General features: G+C 38.0%; 2 protein-coding genes and 1 long non-coding RNA gene across 7 annotated transcripts in view; 2 read left to right on the plus strand and 1 right to left on the minus strand.

Moving 5' to 3' along the window:
* septin7a (septin 7a) overlaps positions 1-7,990 on the plus strand; it is a 60,289-nt gene extending 52,299 nt beyond the window's left edge. For 2 of the 4 annotated variants that reach the window (XM_057355717.1, XM_057355718.1), the window contains 2 exons: positions 5,882-6,027; positions 6,559-7,990. In XM_057355717.1, the coding sequence (XP_057211700.1) occupies positions 5,882-6,027; positions 6,559-6,595 (183 nt within the window). In that variant the 3' untranslated portion in view covers positions 6,596-7,990. The other 2 variants (XM_057355714.1, XM_057355715.1) reach the window with 1 other exon arrangement.
* LOC130567537 (uncharacterized) overlaps positions 1-23,773 on the minus strand; it is a 199,246-nt gene that overhangs the window by 174,283 nt on the left and 1,190 nt on the right. The window lies entirely within an intron of this gene.
* The window catches only part of eepd1 (endonuclease/exonuclease/phosphatase family domain containing 1), a 39,809-nt gene continuing 29,320 nt past the window's right edge, over positions 13,285-23,773 (plus strand). Inside the window, exon 1 of the mRNA XM_057355709.1 lies at positions 13,285-16,279. Within this exon, the coding sequence (XP_057211692.1) occupies positions 15,447-16,279 (833 nt within the window). The 5' untranslated portion in view covers positions 13,285-15,446. The remainder of the gene's footprint in view (positions 16,280-23,773) is intronic.

Raw genomic sequence — 23,773 nt, forward strand, 5'->3', positions numbered from 1 at the left:
CAAAACAGACGCCGAGAAAGCAAGATCTCGCGGGGCAGTATTGACGACGTTTTCCAACTGAATGAAAGCTAAGTCGCTGGGCACCTTTAATGGACAAAACGGGTCTGAATTTCGCTAAATAGTGTGCTTAAGTCGCTAAATTGCCACTGGTTTGTGCGCGCCCTAAATGGCAAGGGGCTGTGGCTATTTGTGGCCGTTAACGTTTATATTGTGAGCATCAACTATATTAAAGAGAACCACTTCACCTGATGTTTAAAGTGAATAAAATAACCTTGACAGCCTACTTACTGGAGTTCTACAACTACTGACGAACTTCCTTCCCTCCAACCTGACTTGTGTGTCTAGTGCAGGTGAGATACACCAAAGTCCGTTTACGGAAGTCGTGCCACTCGGCGGCCATGTTTGTTATTTAACTGATTTATTTCAATATGTTTGACTGTTGTATTCTGAATAGCTGTGACCACTGAGTGTATAACGTGCCCAACATTTACACTTAACTATTCATTCATACCACATAACAGTTATACCTAAGCTATCAGTGATATGATTCCTTTAAAGGAACTTGAAATTATTAATGAACTTTACTAACAGCCAGCTTTGAAAAAAATATATTTTCAGGTCTCCAGACTAACTTTTTTTACAAGGAGCACTGTAGCCCCTGACTGAAAATTTTAGGAGCGCAAGCAAAAGATTTAGGGTCACACCTTAAATCAGCCTGCAATGCAATTTTTCACATTTTTCCCCAAAATAACTGTATTACTGATACTGACAAATAAGTTACTTGATGACCAGATTTGGCTCTGCTTATTTAAAAAGAGGCAGTCTACAGAGAAGCTTTGTTATTGATTGGTGCTAAATAGACTGTAATCTGAATTCATTTGAACCAATAGAAATTGCGCTTGTCAAAAAGTATGTATTTAATTTTTTACAGTGTTAAATGAAAGGTCTCGTATTATTACGTTCTTACGATGATTTTATTGTGTATTAAGGACACTTTTCCTCATGTTCACAACACATGTAAATATAACGTCAAATAAAACTTAACAAGATCATTCACCTGTCGTTTGTTCTTGCTGTGAACGGATTTGAAATGATCCAGCGTTGTCTCAAGTAATCCACAGATAAATGATGTTTCCTGAAATGAACTTCCTAACTCGCGATTAGTTTCGTTTTAAATGTCTCATATCAAATCTGTGGCTGCCGTCGCATCATCCAGGTGGATGCTGCACACTGGTGGTGGTTGAGGAGAGACCCCCCTCATATGATTGTAAAGCGTTTTGGGTGTACACAATATATATGTATACACAATAAAACGCTATATAAATGCCTCATTCATTCAAATCGTTCAAACTTGTCAATAACAACCTGGATTGTGCACATCTGCAACGGCAGCGGGAAACATCAGTGACACGAGTGACCCGCGCAGTTGACTATCTCACACAGCCTGCACTGGTGGCGGGCTCGCGTTCTACTCGTCTTTACACATTCCAAATTTGCAGGTCGCACATGCCCGAGTACTTGTAAAAAATACTCGCGCTGTCTCAAAAACTACGACCATTTGGTCGCAGCAAAGAGCGTCTGGAGCCCTGTATTTTGTAAATGCTATATATTAATAAATAAATAATTTACAGTTAGGGCCATAAATATTTGGACAGAGGCACATTTTTTGTTATTTTAGCTGTGTATCAATATGTTTTCGAGTTACAGTTTTATAATAGATATTGTCTTAAAGTGCACACTCTCAGATTTATTTAGAGTGTATTCACATCCAGATTATCTGAAGGATTTAGGAATTACAGCTCTTTAATATGAAGCTCTCCCCTTTTTCAAGGGACCAAAAGTAATTGGACAGTTGAATAAAAAGCTGTTTTATTCACAGGTATGGGCTTTTCCTTAAATAATTTCTTCATAAATGATGCATGTTAAAGGTCTGGAGTTGATTTTACATGTGGTGTTTGCATTTGGAAGCTGTTGCTGTGAACCCACATCATGGGGTTCAGGGAGATCTCCATGCAAGTGAAACAGACCATAGTTAGATTTTAAAAACACTACACATCCGTCAGAAAGATGCCAGGAACATTAAGAGCGGCCAAATCAACAATTTGGGACATTCTGGGGGAAAAAAAACACACCGCTGAGCTCAGTAACAAAACAATCCTAGGTGTCCATATGAGATCAAAGTGGTGGATGATGATATTATCCTCTCCATGATAAAGAAAAACATCTTCACAACTTCCAGACAAGTGAAGAATTAATCCGGATGCTTCTGTCTTCTGTTACATCACCAAAAAAACACCAGTGACCCAGTGCCTGAGGACGTCATGCATGGAAATGGAATCACACTGCCTGAACACTATTTTACTGAAGATGTTGTATGCTCATATCATGAGATATTCCAAGCCTTCTCCATATCTTTTATTCTTTTTAGTCTTATGCAGGCTGAAATTAATTTGAACTCTCCAAAAAAATGCTTTCTAGAGTTTGTTCGGCTATTTCAGAAGTCTAATCTACCCATCCTATTCTTGAGGCTTTTGCACCTTGTTGTAAACCCTCTCTATTTTTTCCTTGTATTCTCTTTATTGTTTTGATTGACAAACATTGACATATTTACCTCTTGGAGAGTGTTCTTCACTTGTCCGGACGTTGTGAAGGTGTTTTTCTTCATCATGGAGAGGATAATGTCATCATCCACCACTTTTATCTCATATGGACGCTAGTGTTGTTTTTGGCGGCCTGTTTTAATTTTAGTTTTAGTCTAGTCTTTGTGTCAAGCTGTCATTTTAGTTTTTATTAGTTTTAGTTACGTTCATACACTTTTTAGTCTAGTCAAGTTTCAGTCGACTAAAAGTCTGAGCATTTTAGTCTTATTTTAAGTCAGAATTATCCATGACTATTTTCGTCTAGTTTTAGTCGACGAAAACTGATGACATTTTAGTCTAGTTTTAGTCAATGAAAATTGTATTTTAGTCTCTTTTTAGTAATGCAATTCTATGTAACCCAGTCAGTATAAGTACCTAGTAGTATAGACGAAACCAAAATTTTATTTTAGCCAAACCCATTTCAAACAAGGTCATCTTATTCCAGACACGGAAGACGTCTGATTTGAATTTACGGCCATCGGTAGGGGTGGGAATCTCTAGGCACGTCACGATGCGATTCGATTACGATTCAGAGGGCGAATGTGATGATAAAACAATTCTCGATGCATCTTTTTCCTATACATATTTTCTTTTTCTCGCTGTGTGTAGCATTTGTCATAACCCAGACCGATTTTACTTCCAATATCCTTTATTAATAAAACAAATGGAAGTGATTTGGCAAGTCAACTGTAAGGTTACATTTGCCAGCATTGCAAAGAACCAACAGGAGAAGAGTACGTGCCCTCAGTGCCCTGTAGTAGCATACAGAATGCAGTAAATTAATGCAGACTTTTTTTGCACATAGCACTGGAGCTAGAGAGGTTTAAAGTTATTATAGTTCACTAAAGTATTTTTTGTCGGAGTGTTCAATTTAACGGGACTTTTATTTTGACGGGTCTTTGGTTAGACGCTTGAGTTTTTGTGTTTGCCGATAGCTTCACTCAAACAGTAAACGCTCGTAAAATAAACTCAGAGCAACTGTGGAGATGAAGTTCTTGTGTTCATATCCTCATACAGTGCAGACGCAGATAAATCCTCGACCATCACTCGTGTTGTATGTTAAACTGTGCACATAATTCATTCAGACACGCAGAACAGCCAGACGACATTTAACTAACAGGATTCCGCATCAGACGAAATAACGTTATAACATTTCGTCTCGTCTCGTTTTGGTCAACGACAATGAAGAGACATTTTAGCATAGTTTTTATTTTGTAAACCACATTTAGTCTCGTTTTTATTCGTCAACAATATTGCATTGTACATTTAATTATAGTCATCGTCACATGACCAGCATTTACGTTGCGTCTCGTCTCGTTTTCGTCACGTGATAAAGGTTCGTTGACGACCATATTTCGTCATAATTTTCGTTGACGAAAGCAACACTAATGGACGCCCAGGATTGTTTTGTTACTGAGCTCAGCGGTGTGTTGTTTTTTTCTTAGAATGTACCAAATTGTTGATTTGGCCGCTCTTAATGTTCCTGGCATCTTTTTGATGGATGTGTAGTGTTTTTGAAATCTAACTATGGTCTGTTTCACTTGCATGGCGATCTCCCTGAACCCCATGATGTGGGTTCACAGCAACAGCTTCCAAATGCACCACATGTAGAATCAACTCTAGACCTTTAACATGCTTCATTTATGACAAAATTATTTAAGGAAAAGCCCATACATGTGAATAAAACAGCTTTTTATTCAACTGTCCAATTACTTTTGGTCCCTTTAAAAAGGGGGGGCGCTTCATATTAAAGAGCTGTAATTCCTAAATCCTTCAGCTAATCTGGATGTGAATACACTCTAAATAAAGCTGAGAGTGTGCACTTTAAGACAATATCTATTATAAAACTGTAACTCGAATACACTTTCATACACAGTTAAAATAACAAAAAATGTGCTTCTGTCCAAATATTTATGGACCTAACTGTATATATACAATATTTCTCCCAAATTTCAAATAAAAATATGGTTTCTATTTGCATTTATTTGCAGAAAATGAAAACTGGAGAAACAGGTCAAAATAATAGAAAAGATTTGGTAAGATGCTAACTTTAGCCTTCTAGCACTGAAATCATGATCCCACCCTCCATGCGAATCGGCGTCCAAAGCCACGCCTCCTCCAAAACACATGAACACACACAAACCAGAAGCTCTTGGATCAATTCCATTTAAATCATGTCTCATTCAACAGTGAGAACATGTTACAGTACAAAGTAAATAACGTTACTACAATAGCAAAAACCGCTACCATAAACAACAGTTTTAAAACGGGATTAGATGCAGCATAGTTCCCGTTAGACGCTGGGTAATGATGTAATATATAAAGGTCTACAAACTACATAAGCAACATAATCAAAACCCATCAAAATCGAATCGTAACATGAATCTACCTGTCCAGAAGTTACCATGGTATCATCTTTGAAACCCTTGACTCCCGCACTTGCTCCCAGCGTGGAAAATCAACACTGATTATAATCATACCCGTCAACACTCCTGTTTTGACCAGGATTTCCCCATCTTTCACACCCATTTCCTGTTGAAACCTCCAGTGAAAAATTTGCGAACAGACCGAGCGGGAAAGCCCAGAAACCCCTGGGAACCACAGTCAGGGACTGGAATGCATTCGCGAATGGAATTCTGCTTTAACCTCTTTGCTGATTAGACATTTTTAGAAGTGGCAGTTTTTAAGATGGTCCTTCTTTTTGTTCGTCGTTTGCAAGTGCCACTTGCAAACTTGCACACATTTAACAAGGGGAAAGTTAGGTTCCAGCTGTTTACCTGCCATTCTCCCACTGTGTCTGCACAGGGTATGTGACCGCGCTGATGACGTATGGTATTTGCATGAACAGGGTGCGCAGTGGGATGCAAAATACGTTGACTGAAAATGGACACATGACCCTCGGTGCGAGGGCAATGATTGGGCAAACGTTTTTTGGTCCTACGCCTTTCACAGAGGATATATAATTATGAAAATACCAATGTATCACTTTTCTTATTGGTTGCTATTAGGATGTTAAGAGACTTCCAACCAGCATGACAAAAAAACGTTTCTGGACAGGATTGCCTACTCAACCTTTAAGGGGATGTAGTTGTATCATTAAGGAACCAGTGAAGTGTCATAACAGCCCGTTATTTCACTTTTTAAGTATTCGTGTAGTTATCTGTTCATTTCATGTCTTCTTTAATTTTGTAGGTCAAGTGCATTTGAATAAGATCTCTGTTCTTGTCTGTTTGTCCATTTAGCTACAGCGACGTCATGAGCAGATGAAGAAGAATCTGGAGGCCCAGCACAAGGAGCTAGAGGAAAAGAGACGTCAGCTTGAGGAGGAGAAGGTCAACTGGGAGACCCATCAACGCCTGCTGGAGCAGCAAAAACTGGATGCTTCCAGGTACACACACACCAGCACTCTGTTTCAAACCTGCTCCACAAGCAAATGCTTTTCCAAATAGTTGCAGACACTTAATAGGAGCAGAATAATTTGTATTTTAACACTAATGCCCAGTTTCACAGACAGGGATTAGTTTAAGCCATGACTAACCTTTAGTTAAATTAGGACATTTAAGTTGTTTTTATAAAAATGCCTTAGTAAAAACATTACTGGTGTGCATCTTGAGACAAAACGATGGCACTGACAAATTTAAAGATATTTTAGAGCAAGTTAAGCCTCAACCCTTGTCTGTGAAACCGGGCTTAAATGTATATTATACACAATTGCAGCTGAAAAGAACTTGTGTGTGATTTGAACAGAAGAAGCAACGGTTATGATACTGTTTTCAGATTTTTTTTTCTGACTTGACTTTTCTCACTTTTTTTCTCAATTGACATGTTGACTCAAGATTCAATACTGTTGCTATATACCGTGTCAGTTAGTTGATGTTATTTCCTCTTCATTTTTCTATTTGTCCATTTTTCTCTAAAGAACCTTGGAAAAGAACAAAAAGAAAAAGATATTTTAAACCACTAGGTCCATCAACACCATCTAGTTGCCAATAATACCAGCCTGGACCCTCCGTTGACCAAAACAAGTTACTTTATGTACGTACGGCCCCATGTTTTTGTTTTGTTTATTCCTGTTGGCGTGTGTGAGGACAGCTCTGAGGACCAGAACACCTCCGGACACCCCACTGACCTAGAAACGGTTAACCTCATATGCCAACTATTCTCCACATCTAAAAGCATCAGGCATACATTAGGCTGGACTGCACAGGACCTGAGCGCTCTGGAACTCCCATAACCTTCATTCAAACGCACAAAGAACTGCCAGAAATATGCAGTGTTGTTTGAAAAAATAACCACTTTAAAAGTATATGGCAACTCTTAATTCCACTTATTTGCTTAATGTTTTTAGATCCAGAGCTCAGTTCCTCTCCAACTGTATATTGATTGACAGCGTCAATACAAACTAAAGGCTGAATCTTACCTCAGGCATTTCTGTCATCATACAACATTTAATGGCTTCTTTTGCCCTTTCCAGAAATGTTAAGCTCTTCCAATTTTGTGTAATTTAAATTATTTAGCCTTAGCCATTCAACGTTTCACCATGTTTGTTACAGTTTCATCATGTTTGTTTTTGGTTTTGCATATATTGGTGCAGCTCTGTGTTAGTTTGAGGCATCATTCTTAAGTGGCAGTACAGTCATTTACAGACTCTTTATGAAGATCACATGATATGCTCTTTAATCCTCCTTTTTAATGAAGCACTGTTCTGTTGCGATTATACCATGATGATGTGAATGAGTGTATCCTAAAGTAAAAGACTGTCATGTTGGAGGATATGAGAAATTATGAGGCTTAAAGTGATTTGTTAATGTCTTATGACCACTGGGTGTGTTTTCTGTTTTTTCCCCTCATGTTAATTGACATAGTGAGCTTGCCAGTCATGGCCAGTTGTTGTTTTTTTCTCTACGCAGGCACTGAGTTCCCACCCAGTGCTGCCCCTCCCCAATAGCACAGTTAGCTTTCTGTCATGTATTTCTTTTTTATATAATTCTTCTCTCTTTTTGTTTTGTTTTTTCCATTTTTATTTCTAAGTCACATAATAAATTTGTGATGATGCCGATTAAATTGCATGTGTTTGTTTGGATAAACAAGTTTGTCATTGATGGAAAAAAATAATTAAAAATATTGTTCATAGCTACAGTGGAAATCTAAGTAAAACATACAACAAATGCCTTTTTAATACAATCTGATGAGGAAAATGTTTAAAACTGATAATTCAACAACATGCCAAAGATGCTGTCTATAAAGCTTGCTGTTTTGAATTTGGAATAAAGCCCTGGATACAAAGGCTGTCTGAAATAGCTTACTACTACTATACAGCACTTTCTCTTGTGTACTGCAGAGTATGTTTGTTTGTATATGTATGGAATATCTGGATGATCTAAATTTGCTAAAAAATAGCAGTAGGCTATATGGTTATTAAACCATGATATAATTATTAGTCTTATTATTTGGACATTTTTCAAATTGTTTGCATTTACAAGTTTTTTATAAAATACTGCTTACTCCTCTACTTGATAAAAAAATAGAAAAAACAGTAAACAGTAATGTGCAGAATTTTTATAAGATATTTTAATAAACCAAAGAACATAGCAGACTGAAATAGATTTGACAAGTAGGGGGCAGCAAATACTGCATGTAATGTTTAATACAAAGATTCTCACACCATGGCTGTGTCCCAATTCGGGGGCTGCGTGCTTTGAAGGCTGCATTTTAAGACCGATTGCGTCACAGCAGCGCGACTGAAGGCTGGTAAGGCTGTCCCGATTCAAAGGTTGCTTCAAATGCAGCCCCAAAATGCGACCTTATTTCCGTGGGTTTTGAAGGATAGAACGAATGTATCCTTAACAGCCTTGGGTATCCCTAGATTCATTGCGCGCCTGTAACGGCTTGAAAACTAAATAATCATTCAAAACTTTAGTTGAATAAAAGTATGTAATTCACAAAAACGACGGTTCGCCATCAGATGTTTTATACTCAGAGGTGTAAAGAGTACCTGAAAACCATACTTAAGTAAAAGTACAGATACCTTGCAGTGAAAATGACTCCATTACAAGTTACAAGTCACCAATTCCAAAACGACTTAGTAAAAGTCTTAGAGTATCTGATTTTAACAGTACTTGAGTATTTTACTCATACTGAATGTTAGGCTCAAAGCAGCACTAGTCCTCAACACTTAAGAGACACGTCAGTGAAAAACAAGAAACAGTTGATTTGTGAGGAGAGCAATCGCATTTATTTTCTTAAATCATAATAAGACTGAACACCTCAAAATGCAACAAATCATGGTCGACACCATAACCTACGTCATTACAAACACCCAAGTCTCATTTAAACTCAAGTGCTCATAAGTAAGCCAACATTCTTCAAAAAGGTGTCTTCAATATAACGGATAAATAAAATAATGTTAAGTAAAATTAAAAAGTCAAATCCTTTTTGCACTGGACATGCTGGTTTGGGCCTCATCGCCAGCTGCAGTCATGTCCTCATTTCACATACACTGTTAGCCCTTACCTGCCATTTCTACAGTCAATACATTGGCAACAGTGTTGCCAGCTAGTTACTGTAGGTGTTTTACAGTAAACTACTGCAATGGCTGTTTGAAGATACAGATGTAAATAACAGATGAACACAATAAATCTGTCAAGATTTCACCAGAGGAGAATTAAAAACAAACATCAATAACATCTTCACATATTACAGACACCACTTTCACTTTATTTCTGTCATCTGTGTAAGATCTTATTGAGATTTAACTCTAGTTCATAGTGGTTCAATTATGTTTTAAGTCACCATTATGGCGATCAGTGTTTGCTTTGGTTGGACTCTTTGACTTTCTTGTAGCTTTAAAATGTACACTTATACAATAACACTGAAAGGGACTTTACAGGAACCGCAACTTTATGTTTGCTTAGTAACTGAAGATACATCTGAAAGAATTCAATCATTAAATAATAATAATATAGCATTTAAGATTTATTAAGATATGTTTGGTAAAGTGATTACATGTTATAATGGAAAGATCTCTGTCAGAAAATCTTTCTTTGCAATTGAGACACAGTTAGACACTTGACATACAAACCTCATCAATGGTGACAAACAATCATGAATGAGTTTTGTACTATGTACCCAGCATGCATTGCAGCATGAAGCTGTTCAGTTGATTGTCACCATTGTTGAGATTCATATGTGGATTGTTCATTTCTCTGTGTCCGACTCATTCTATAGGTTAATATTTTGTCTATATAGTGTGAGAGCACTTTTGAAAATTGAAATACTATACATTCTTTTTACTGGTTTACATCACTTCATGGCAATAGTCCCACCACATGGTCAAATTTTGAGCAAACATGTTTAGAGCACATTTAGGAAGAGTTAGTTTTAAAAATAAGAGCTTTTGTAGATGTGTGACCTACAGTAACTAGCTGGCAAGAGTGTTGCCAATATATTACTGTAGAAATAGCGTGTAAGGGCTAACCGTGTGTAAACCGCCAGCGATTGACTTCTACCTGATACTGCACTCATATTCATATAAAGAAGCCATGTTGACAAGTTTTTGTAAATTAGGGCAAAATCCACAAGATTGTAGTACCTTCATTACCCTGTAAATGGCAATATTAATTATAAGATAGGTGCCATGCAAAATGTAATGTGTAATTGCATTAGTCATTACAAATGTAGTGGAGTAAAGAGTACATATACTTGTTCAAAAATGTAGTTAAGTAGAGAGTAAAAGTTGCTAATATCTTTAATACTCAGTACAACTACAAAGTAGCCAAAAAGATACTTAAGTAAAGTAACTAAGTACATTTACTCCAATACTTTACACCACTGGTTTTAATATTATATATGATGTTGTTCATTAACATTATTGGTGCATTATTGTGTTTTAAATTTCTAAGGTTGGTTAATTTAATATACTGTTGGGCTGTTTTAATCTACATAAACGTGTCATATTCTCTAAAATAAAATATCATTTTTCTGGCTCCGTATTTGTTTAAAAAAGTCAGAAACGTCACTGCTGTGTCCTGCTGCTGTCGCCACGCAACATGAGCAGCAGGTGACGCAATTAGGAAATCCTCCGCGAGGCTAGACCGTCTCATTTCAGTTCGGTTCTTGGACTTTTCAGGCTGCGTGCTTGGAAAGACAAGTTCTCGTTTTTAAGTCCGTGACCTCAGAAGGTTGTAGCCCCCGAATTGGGACACAGCTAAAGTCTACACCGGACGCGACATGGCAACCTGCTTGTTCTTAATGGGTTTGTCACGCCGCGCCGCATCCAGTGTGGACAAATTTAAAGGGGTCATATTGCGCGAGCACGTGTCTTTGGTGTGTTATAAGTTGCCCATGTATGTATTAGACACGTAGAATTGCAAAAATTGAAGTGTCGGAAAAAAAGATGCATTCTATCTAAAAGCGAATGCTCACCCAGACCTGCCTGAAACGCCTCGTGTAACCACACCCCCACAAATCTACGTCAGTTTGTGGTATGATTTGACTAAGACCGCCCAAATGTATACGCAAGTAAGATGGGCGTACCTGTCAGCACAATTGCTTTGGAACCTGATGTCCCAAATATGGTAAGAGGCGTTACATTTCCGTCACACGCTTGCAGTATTCCACCAATCACTACTCACTGGTTAACTGGCCAATCACAGCACACCTCGCTTTTCAGGGCGATGAGCTTTGTAAAAATGCTCGTTTCAGAGAGGCGAGGCAAAGAGGAGATACAAACATGCATGGTATGTGCAAAATATAGCGTTTTTGAACCTTAAATCGTGTATACACATTGCATTACATCTAAAACAAATGATAATATTCGTTTTAGCCGTGTCATATCACCCCTTTAAAAATTATAATGGGTTCTAATTTGTTTCTAATATCTTTTGTCATTAGACAAAAAGACATGGTGTAGACACGGTGTCAGACTTTGCCAAGTAATTGCGGGTAAATATTTCCTGAATCTTTCTTTTTATAATTGTCTTGAAGGTTTTTTTTCTAAGTAGATTGTGCACCATTAAAAACAAGCTTTGGTTAATTTTATTGCTGCTTTTCTTTCAAAGTTCTTATTAACAGTAGACAGGATATCAGTAGAATTGACCTAGGGGGATCTAAGAGACTTTTCACTACAAGCTTTTTGACCGTGTTTGTGGTAAAAAGCAAACATTTCATTTACAGTAATGCTAATACAAAGGACGTCTATAGGGCTAATCCAAGGGCACTCAAAAATATCAATAGACTTGTTATCATTCATTGTACATGTTTTTCTGAGACTTTTTAACATGACCGTGTAAAGCAGGTCATTTTAACACAATATAACAAAGGATCTGTTTGCCCCCACATTTTCAAGAATGATGTTGTTAATGATTAACTAGTGGTCACACTGTTAAAGGGATGATTTAACCAAATTACAGCTAAAAGAAAACACCTGTACAATAGAATTCAATACAAGCACCTTAACAAAATATATGAGTTGCATGAGTTCTGTTTTAAACCCCCTGCCCATGCCTTTCCCAATATACTTTCACTTAAATGTATTTTTCATAAATAGAGGGTCAAAAAAGTCAAATAAGTCAAAATAGTTTTCTATGATATTTAACAGCGTGAAAGAGAGACTTTTCTGTTCCACTGATATTCTTGTGTGTGTTCGGCTTTTCCTATTTTGTAACCTCTGTCCCATTTTTTTAAGTTTAACTGTCAAACATAATACGACCTTGAACTATGGAGACTTTTAACAAAGAGAAAGAGGGAGGTACATGCACCCATAAACAAGCACCATACCCTCATCAGGTGATGTGACTATTTACTTGATTCTGTGATTGGTCTGCTGTTATCTCTGATCATCTAGTTAGACTCCATTTTGGCCAATCACTGCTGACTCTGATTCGCTGAATTTTTAACATAATAGTACCCAGTTAGGACGCTACTTAAGCAGGTTTTGTTGCATGCATGTGGAACGTTTTAGTTTTCTTGTTTCCATGTGTAGAAGTAGTTGTCATCTCTCGTAGCCTGGAGAGATTCTTAATGAGAGGTTGTTAATGCAATCCTGATCAGTCCATCTGTAACCCTACCCGTCCTGATCAGAGTGCACTTTTATAAAACCAACCTTACCCCTTTACTACATGCCATGGCCTCACCGACGTCTCCTGCCAACTACTAGGCCTTACTGTGGCATCTTATTGAGGAGGAATAATAGGTTCTGGCTGTCACTGTAGCCTGGCCAGTCTTGCAGACCGGTTTTTACTGGTGACCTCATTCCCATCAGCCTCTGCTCATGGGACAGGGCAACATTACTTCAGCGAGTCCAGTTCAGCTGTATCAAATCTGCAGACTCATCTGCCAATGAATCTTACTTTCTAGAGATACCAAAAACCACCAACTGCTACTTTGTAACTAATGACGGGGCAAGCAGATCATGAGGTCAGTGTTTGCATATTATTTATGTTCCTGTAACTCAGCTGGTAGACCATTGCGTTAGCAGTGCAAAGGTCAAACTGATAAAAATTTAGATTGAATTTGCTTTAGGTAAAAGACAATTGCATAAATATGCTACTGCATTCTTGCTATGAGTATAATGAATATAATGGTCTGGTGTCATACAAATCTGATATTGAAATTATTTTCTGATGTTTTCTACATACAGTATATAACACACAAGCTCATATAAGGCAATTTAGCCTATTTCTTTCTTTTTATTATTAATATAATGTGAACACAGACAGTGTGTCTATTTACATATGCTACACACAGCATATCCCAGACAAACAATTATGAACATTGACAAAGTCAATTTAATAAATTTGGCGTATTTCTGCATGGACTTACTAACCTCTTTACAATTATTTCGACAGCTAGTATCACTAATGTGCATTTAATGAAAAGAAAATTATGACAATACCATATATTCCACATTTTTCACAATTGTGTTTTTCTTATATTTCTGTCTGTACCAATATCTGTTTTCTTAAAGATTTGTGCTAAATTAAGTAAGTAATTATTTATGGTTTGTCACATGTTTTGCTTTATTGTTGGTTTTTATTACTGTGTTGCAAAACTAGTGTTTGGATAATTAAACTCTATTGTAATAGTCATTTACATTTATTTATAGAAAAGCTTATGGTTGAGAAATGTACTTATCTTATACAGTATGTACAAACTTAAGAATTTGTTAAAACAATGTCTCCTTTTGCCCACTCTAACATCTAGCATGGAATTAGTTGGCAAACAATTGTTAAAGGCCACATAGCTATACCATCTTATATCTATCTTATATTTCATCCATGCTACTGGACCCTAAAACGTCTGGCCTTGACATGGATGCCATATCTACTGACTTGAAAAATGTCAGGTATGTAAGCTCAAGACATAATGTTAACAATACCACAACAAATGGCAAAGACACCTCAGAAATATTTTACCTGGGAATGTTTTAAACGCAAAGCACAATGTGCCAGCAGGCCTGTTCATTTTAAAAGTGAGAGCCCGATGTAACAAGAAATCTGATCTAACTTAACAGTACTTTACAAACTAAACATTTCAACATATTACAATATTTAAACGACAAAATCAAGAACAGTGTAAAAGTATTTCAGGCCAATGTCAACTAAAGATTTTACAAGATCAGAAGGTAATAAGTATCAACGTTAAAGTTTATGTATTTACCATGTCACACTTCTGTTACATAATTTATCAAAATTTTAACAACGTGTTCTCAAGAAAAAGTTAAATAATCAGTAATCATAGAAGTGGCACAGATTTGACAAACCATTCAACTAATCAGTCAAAGAGACCACACCCCCTCTGTAAGACGTCATGGAGTTTGATGAGTGCATCGGAAAGACTCGTAAAGATCAATTCATTGCACAGATTCAGTTCATTAAAATGATTCGTTTCAACTAGCTGGTTCTTTAGGTCATCGTTCAATTGTCCGTGAAATTATTCATTTCTTTACAGTTAGGCTACATCTGGTCTGTTATCTGAACTGTGTTTTCAATTATATAGCCTAAATTATGGTGGTGTAAGTAGGCTATGCATTTTCTCGTACATTTACAATACAGTACATAAAAACATACGCATATAATATAATATTTTTTAACATACGCATATAATATTTAAGGACAGTGGTACAAATAGAAAGGCAGAGACCATCTGGTTTTCATTATAACCAATAGGCCTATTTTTAATTATAACTTTTAAATCTATTATAATTTATGTGATGGTTTCTATTGATTTTTTCAGCTTCTTTAAGACAATTAACCATGATTTAAGTAAGTTACATTGGTTTAATTTGTAGTAGTAGTAACCACAAATCAACTACTGTCTCACCATAATGATAATAGTTTAACCATGGTATTTGTAGTAAAACTCTGGTATTACAAATAGTAATCTATCTGCCAACAATCATTTACTGAAACAATTTTCCTAAGGGTACTGTAGTAGGTTACCACATAAGTCCATTCATGAATCGGTTCACTGAATCAATAAAAGCACCGGTTCTAAAGAATGACTCTTCGCGAATCGGACAACACGACATTGGAGCAGCGCTCGAGTTCACTTCAATCCGCCTGGAGAAACGTCGACATGGGCACTGCGTTCAACGTTGTCGTTGGGAGACCGAGAAAGCGCGGCGAAATCTAGAGAAACTGACAGCTACAGAGCAAGCCTTTCTTCTGTGACGATTAATGAAAAAGCTGTTGAATTAGTTAAATATCCGTACTGATAGATGCCCCGCACACAGACTAGTTTAACACACAGTCCTCGCGTTCTGGACGTTTCAGTTTGGGGTCCAAGTCCGATTAAATTGAGAGACAAATGGGTGGGAATCTCGGGTGCCACCGGTCCATCCCCAAGGACCCGACGGACTTCTGCCAGGGCAAGCGCAAGTTCAGCGCAGCGTGCAACTTTAGCCACATTCTGGTAAACCAGGAGCGGTTGAACATCAATACGGCTACTGAGGAGGAGCTCATGACTCTACCGGGTGTGAACCGCCGGGTGGCCCAAAACATCGTGGAGTACCGAGAATGCATCGGGGGGTTCAAGAAAGTAGAAGACCTCGCGTTGGTCAGCGGGATCGGTGCGACTAAACTGGAAGCTATTAAACTAGAAATTTGCGTTTCATGCAAGAACAGCTCGTCTAATCACTCGCCTTCGTCTTTGCGCAAAGAGAGCGAGCACCTGCCGTGCGCCGGCGTGAACATAAACACAGCCACGCTGCCGCAGCTCGTGAGCGTCCGTGGCATCACAGAGAAAATCGCCAAGAACATTGTGGAGTTCCGAGTTGTCCACGGCCCGTTTAAAAACATTGAAAATCTGGTTAAAGTTCCCAACGTGAATTCATCCCTGTTGGACCGGATCCGTTTCCAGGTGTTCGTAGAGCGCTCCAGAACGCCCTCGACAAACACGAACGGCGGGTTCACGCATCCGAGCCCCACATCCTTCAGCGTGCGCAGCGATGACATAGACGTTCCTCCAGGTGGACCGGCGCTCATCGCTTCTGTCCGGCCCTGCGTGGAGCCTCCCGCGGCAACGCGCGATGGGAAGCCCGTGGTACGAGTGGCCACCTGGAACCTGCAGCGCTGCTCCAGTGAAAAGGCCAACAACCCTGGGGTGAAGGAGGTCGTCTGTATGACCGTACTGGAAAACGAGTAAGTCAATTGCGGGTTTATGTTTTCGGGTATATGGTTATGTTATGTAACTTTTTAAGTATTATGGAAATACTACCCCAGGAATGTGATCTCAAACAAAATCACTGCAACATATGTTACCAGCACTCGTTGGACAATGGTTTTGTTATAGTTAAAGTGTGTAGTAAAAAATGTTTGTGACAGATTAATTGCCATTTGGATTGCCATAGTTTTAATACCAATAGTTAAACAATGGTTATAACCTATTGTAAAATCATACTTAATGGTCATAAGGGATGTTAATCGGGCATACAGTAATGTCAAGGTATTTTTATTTTAACGATCACAGAAAGGCCACTGGAATGGTGCTTTTTAATTCTTTTATGATCCTGTTTGATCCTAAAATTATGATACAAACTCCCTTGGCGTTCTATTAGGGTGTTTTGACAGACGACATTGCATTGTAGCTGCATACTTGAAGAGTGTATTATATATATTAAATGTACTGTACTTGAAAATATTTAATACTTTTTGCTGTTTGGAAGGTGAATTGTGATTGAACTGAACATTAACAGGGAAAAACAGACAGTTGAGTAGGTTATTGGTGTAATGGTTACTAAAATACAATAGACTTGTGTGCTGGATCATAGGTCAGATGTCTGTGGCCTGTGGTCAGGGTCTTTACTGGATGTTTATTTTCAAGCAAACTGACTATGTTATCAGATATCAGCAGAATTCCTATCCATGTTTTACTGAGTGTGTTGATTGATTCTAGAGGATAAATGTTTGTACTGATGGCTGTTTTATGATCCCAAGGACTATACACACATCACACAGTGGGTGTTGCCTAACTGTGTGCCCTCATTCTTATCAGGACTCAGGAAGGTCTGTTATATAAGCCTCTGTGGGTGTTGAAGGGGCTTGAAACGGTGGTAAGCAGAAATCCCCCCCATTGACAGGGAGCCCCCACATAAAAAACACATGAAATTCACATGTGCAAAAAACATGTGCTGATAAAATATTTTTGTGTAAATCCCATGTGAATTCCCACATGAAACCCTTGGGATCACATGTGCAATATGGTGATATGTCTCCACATGTAATCACGTGGTTTTAACATGCTGCACATGTGTTCCCATCGGTTTTTACATGTGATCTCATGGAATTCACATGGGATTCACACAAAAATGTTCCAAAAACATGTGACACATGTTGGACACACGTGATCGTGTGTTTTTTCTGTAAAGGAGATTTAGGACCTACTCACACTGTCTCAATCGAACCTCGCCTGGGTGCATTTGACACCTAAAGCCTCAGGTGCTAGGTATTGTGCCCAGTGGAAAACCCCCCAAAAGTGAGCCGTGCCGTACCGTGCAGTACTATGCAGTGGAAAAGCGCCATAATGTTAATAAGTTTTGGCCTTAGCATAAGACTGCTACCTTTTTCCATACCTAAAGTCTGTGTTTTCCTCCTAAGAACTCCTGCTCTTTGTACACACCGCCCGTCGCTACTACCGATCGGAAGGTTTAGCTAGGTCCTCGGATCGGCCTCGCCGGAGCTCCTTGCGGGCCCTGGCTGAGCGCCGAGAAGACGATCGAACTTGACTATCTGGAAGTAAAAGTCGTAACAAGAGGGTCGTCGCCTGTAAATAAATTCACACGGATGTTTTTTTGTTTTGTTTTAAAACGCACTGTAATTCCTTAGTTAGGCTACCTTAGTTGATTTATTTATTGATGCAACTGCAAATGCAATAAGCCAAACAAGACAGCCACTGACCATGAAACGACAAAGAAAACAATATTTATATGCGGTGGTGATCAGCAGGATTAGTAATTCTTCCTCGGATGATGATCTTCCTTAGGCTCCGTCTTTGTTTTTAGGACCAATTAACAGTCGGCATGAAGGTATCAAGCCTGTTTACTTGATTTATTATCAGCATTATAAACAATAAAGCCAGATATATTTTTGTTACCGGTAGTTAGAGAAGAGCAGAGCGTTTTCTCTGCTGTCAGCTTGTTAACCGTTGGCTTGTTGAACAGACTTTCAGACTTTTTTTGCTAGAGACTGTGAGTTACTCGCTGAGTGTAACTTTAGCTTATCTTATTAGAAGCACTGGCAGCGGTCTGAATATGTTGCGTCTTCATACGAAATAACTCTTTTTAAACCTCTGATTTAACTGTATACTGTCGGATTGATGCAACGCACTATGTGTTAAACATGTAACATATCATCTCTTCTCGTTGTGTTCTAACTATTATTTACTTTGGGAAGTAGTGTTGTCACGGTACCAAAATTTCAGTAGTCGGTACCAATACCAGTAAAATTCCACGGTTCTCGGTACCAATTTCGGTACCAAAGCAAAACACCAGTACATGCTAATTGAAACACAATTTTATTAATAAAGCTCATTGTTAATATAAATGTATAGAAAGCAATGCCATTTTGTATACATGAAGTATAAGTTAATTGTTGCTGAAACTGTTGTGTGCTCACTGGGGTCTTCATGCTGATGAACATCCTCCTCAGTCTGCTGCTGTAGAAGACAAATAGAATAAACTTCAGTAACTCAACTGACTGAACAAACATGCATATGCAATATTAGAACAAACCTCAGTTTTTATACTGCATTTACACAAGATTACTTACATTAAGGTAACTGTATATTAAAATAATAAATGCAACAGATAGATTTTTATTTAGTTTAAATGTGGTTTTTTAAACCTAATAGAGTTATCTATCCAAGACATACACATTGCTAGTCATACAGTTAGTATGCTAGTTTTCTAGCACATAGATTTCAGATAGGCCTATATAAAATAGGTACTGTAAACCCCATCCTGTCCTCCCACTTATTTTACCCCATTACAGTTATAAAAGCATTAAATGGTTAATAAGGACACTTGACTGGATTAGCATTGGCGCTAACAAATTAACACGCAAACAGGGACGTTTGTTTTAACTTAACCTTTAACTTAACATATGCTACAACATTCATAATGCAAACGCGAACAGAATTTGAAACTTACCGCTTGATCTTGTTAACTTAAATCCGGATGCTTCCTCGTTTCACCACAAAACTCTGTTTGTTTTCTTCGTGATATGACTTTAATCTGAAGTATTTCTGCGCGCATCTCTTGGATGTATATATTAAATGTATATGCACCCACAAATGCTCGAAGCCAGCGCGCATAGTGGGGCAGCTAGCAGCGAGCGTGCACTAAGCACACAGTGGGTAAAAGCACCAACAGCAAACGCTGGGAGTGAGCGCAAACAGTGGAGGCACAGCAGGCAAAAACGCAGGCAGTGAGCGCACACATCCCGGGCAGCTACCTTAGATTGCAGCGGTATGAGCTTGGCTATGCTGCAGCAACAACAAACGATCAACCCGTGTAGTCTTGTGGGCGTGGTCGCAATTTGAAAAATGTAAATCCTTTTTATTGCAATGTAAGAAGTTCCACTCTCCAAAACAGCATGTTTGAGTTTGATTGGATAATAAGAACAAATAACTGGCCATTGTGGCCAAAGCGCTCCGTCTGACTTTTCCGAGATCTTCTACTCTTACCTGTGGACGACCTCTGACCTACTTTCTGTACGATCTGAATTTCTGCGTTTTGAATTTTAGAAAATTGAATTTGATGTTCCGAATTTCTTCTTCATCTTGAAAACGTGAGGCTGTATTAAAAAAAAACTGGATATTTGCAATCTAAGAATTCAGAGCAAAAAATATGTTGTTTGAAAATGCATGCCTATAAAACTCTGCCTTAAAAAAAATCAATTGTGTTAAATTTCAAATGTTCAATATTCAAGTAAAAAAATTCAAATTCGAAATCAAAATCTAATTCAAAACTATTTTAACTCCCATATAATATTCAGTTTTGTTAAAAAACACTTGTCAATAATTCAGATTTACGAAATTCAAATTCAGATTGTTTTGTCATATCTCTGGCTCCATAGCTTATCCGCTCATCACGTCTTATTGCGTCTATAAAAAGTTTCCGACTGACAACCTGTCAGACAGAGCATCAGTACCCGGTTGACCCGGTACGTCGGTACTACCGGGTATTATGAAAATTAGGTACCGGCAACTTTTTTATTTTTAGGTACCGACTTGGACCCGAAGTACCGGTACTTTTGACAACACTATTGGGAAGCAAAATGATCCCCGGGACTTCAGAAGGAGTAGGTGCTTTAAGCGCATCATTCTGAGTTCCGGGTGCGCGGGCTCGCTTTAACGCCACTCTGCATTAGAGTCTTTTATACGGTGATAGTTTTGTACAATAAACAGAGACAGATAGAAGTATTTTACTTTTACTCAATTAAATTATGAGACTGAAAATAGAGTCGGATATTACTTGGAGGAAAAAAATACAGAGCATATATCATGCTCTAGTATTTCATATACACATTTTTTAATGTTTTTACATTTACATTTAGTCATTTAGCAGACGCTTTTATCCAAAGCGACCTACAGATGAGGGAAACAATGGAAGCAATTGGAACAACATAAGGACAACAAAAAGCATAAGTGCAATAAAAAAATTTTTTTACCTTTAATACAGTACTTAAGTACATAAAAAATCTGTATTTTTTACTTTTAAAATTAAAACTACTTAATTAAAAGAAGATGGTGATTTTAATGTAAACACGGATTAAAATGTTAAAACAACAATATTTATTTATAAAATGTAGTGGAGTAAAAAGTATGATTTGCTTTATAATGTAAGAAAATACTAGAATTTATTGTTTATTTGCAAAATTTGCCAAAGGATTAATAAAGTAATCCAAAAAATCTTTATTAGATTAATAAAAAATAATAATCGTTAGATTAGTCAACCAATCGAAAAAAATAATCGTTAGATTAGTCGACAATCAAAATAATCGTTAGTTGCAGCCCTACTAGCGATTGCAGACACCGCTTTCTCCTACTGTGTGAACAGAAACAGCGAGTCTTGTTTACTCGTTAAAACACATGTTTACATCCTAAATAGTGCAGGTACCTCAAAAAACAACAATTAGCACAGATTATCGACACTATACCAAAATGTTTATGGGTCAGTGACAAAAAAAGAGTTGTCAAGATAAGAAAATAAAAAATATTAAAAAAACTGGGGATCCTTCGGAAGCCTGTGCAAAGACGCTTTTTTTCACAGCCAGGAACAGCACAACGTTTGTGTAGCATCGCAGTCTTACTGGTATTACAAGCTTTTGGTGAATGTAAGCAAATCCTGCTTTAGATCCATCCACTCTTCAGAGTCAGACTGAACACCAGTGGGTGGAGCCAAGGATACCATGATGTAAAAGTAGTAGGTGTTGTTATCTTGCTGTAGTCACTAGGGTTGGGTACCGTTCACTTTTTAGCTGGTACCGGTACCAAAACGGTCAACACATTCTCACTCCCGAGTCGTCACATATTTACGCTCTGTCAGCGCCCTTCGGCGTCACTTTTGAACGCACAGGGTACCCCTTTGGCGTCTTTTTTCGACGTGAAGGGCACGCGAATTTCACCGTCATTATGAAAATGTATATTAGATATAATTTGCAATGATGATGTTTCGGGGTTTAATTTAAGTTTAATGGCCAGGATAATTGCGTTTACATGACACTATTCAGACAGTTTGAGCAAGTAATGTTTATTGAATGTTTAAAACATTTATTTATCGTAATATAAAACACATAATACAAGCAGTCACAATGTCGTTCAAAAATACGGATATAACGCGAAACAATCGATTTGTAGGATCAGATGCGAAAGCGATCACCGTCCGCTGTAAATCTCAAATCCAGTGAAGAACAACGTTAAAAATTTGCCGCCAGAGGAAGTTACGTCAGCTTCGATGCCATTGGCTCTCCCGTGTCTCGTGACCGATCGCGTCATTTCGTTGGCTTTGAACGTGAAACGGTATTGGCTCCCGCAACCGACTGCATCTAGCTGTTCCGGTTTATCTTTTGAATGGGAGCCGACTTCATGTATTCACGGACACGCACAGCATCTTCATTGTAAAGTTAATGTACAGCTTTGGTGCAAAAAGGTCTGCGAAACGAGTTGTTTGTTATATTTTGTAATGCTTTTGGTCAGTTTGTGCAATAAATACCTGTGACTGTACTTCTATTCGCGTATTGTGTTTTAAATGGCTGAGAAGTGGTTAGGGTTAGGTTTAAGGTGAGGTTGGAGTTAGGTGCTACAAAATATTAAAACCATAAATAATTATGAAATGCTAAGAATTGCACGCATCTCGGTCTGGAGCATTTAGAAAACAGCAACGCAGTTCCCTGTTCTTCGAAAAACTACGCCAAAGGGGTACCCTGCGCGTTCAAAAGTGACGCTGTGGGGCGTTGACCGAGCGTAAATATGTGACTAGTCGAGAGTGAGAACGGGTTGAAACGGTACCTGGAATTCGGTGCCGGTACCAAACGGTACCTTTTTTCGGTACTTTATTTATTTCAGTCCAAACCTCTCAATTCAAACATTTTGTTGAAATTTTACACAAAGACTATAGAAATAACTACAGCATTATTATTACAACCAGCTTATTCTATTTCCTCCTCACACACATAATCATTTATTCATGCAGTGTGATAATTTACCTAATCCATGAGGCCTCCACCATTAACAGACCATTAGAAAATATAGAAAAAAAACTTGAAAAGTCTACAAAAATATTTTTAACAGCATCATTACTGAAAATAACAGATTGATTTGTAATATACATTTTTAACAGAGATACTGAATGAATTACATATAAATATATAATGTTGATCATACAATAATACATAATGTAAATGTGCATCAGTCTCCTGCGGCGCTGTTCACAGAGCTTTAAACTGCACCTTGACGGTTGGCCTCACTCACCTCTTTCCATCCACTGCTCTAATCTGTCACTAATAACTTTGTTTCAGGACTTAATGAGATGATTTTATTCCTTGGTGGGCAGAAAACACAAAGCGCCTTAACAAACTTAAATGTTCAGCGCAGTGTTATGTGTGCGTGCTGGCTGCGTCTGAGCGCGCATTTACTTAACGCGAGTGTATGCTTAATTTTCTAAACAAGAACAAGTGAAAAAATAATATAAATATGATAATCATATGTAGAGTCGAGTGTTTATTTTCATTTTGTACGTTGATAAGGACAGCCTGAAGCTTGCCATTTTGCGTGAAGTAAAATGTTCTCTCTCTCTCTCTCTCTCTCTCTCTCTCTCTCTCTCTCGTACCTGCTCACGCGCAGTACCCGATGCGTTCTCAAGTACCGAAATTTGGCACCGATTGATTTAATATGAATCGATACTCGGTAGTACCGACGTAATTCGGTCGGTGCCCTTAAAAGTACCGAGTCCGGTACCCAACCCTAGTAGGCACTAGGCAGGTCTTATAAATACAAGTCTCCTTAGTGACATCACTTATCGAGCCGTTTCTACTTCGGGTTTCTCAGGAAAACGAACGTACAGTATATGCTTTCGTTGTCAATGATGAGGGCATTTTAAGATATGAAACTTGCTTGGATGTTTTAAATGATACCGA

This window comes from Triplophysa rosa, linkage group LG16 (assembly GCF_024868665.1).
Source record: "Triplophysa rosa linkage group LG16, Trosa_1v2, whole genome shotgun sequence".
Classification (NCBI taxonomy): domain Eukaryota; kingdom Metazoa; phylum Chordata; class Actinopteri; order Cypriniformes; family Nemacheilidae; genus Triplophysa; species Triplophysa rosa.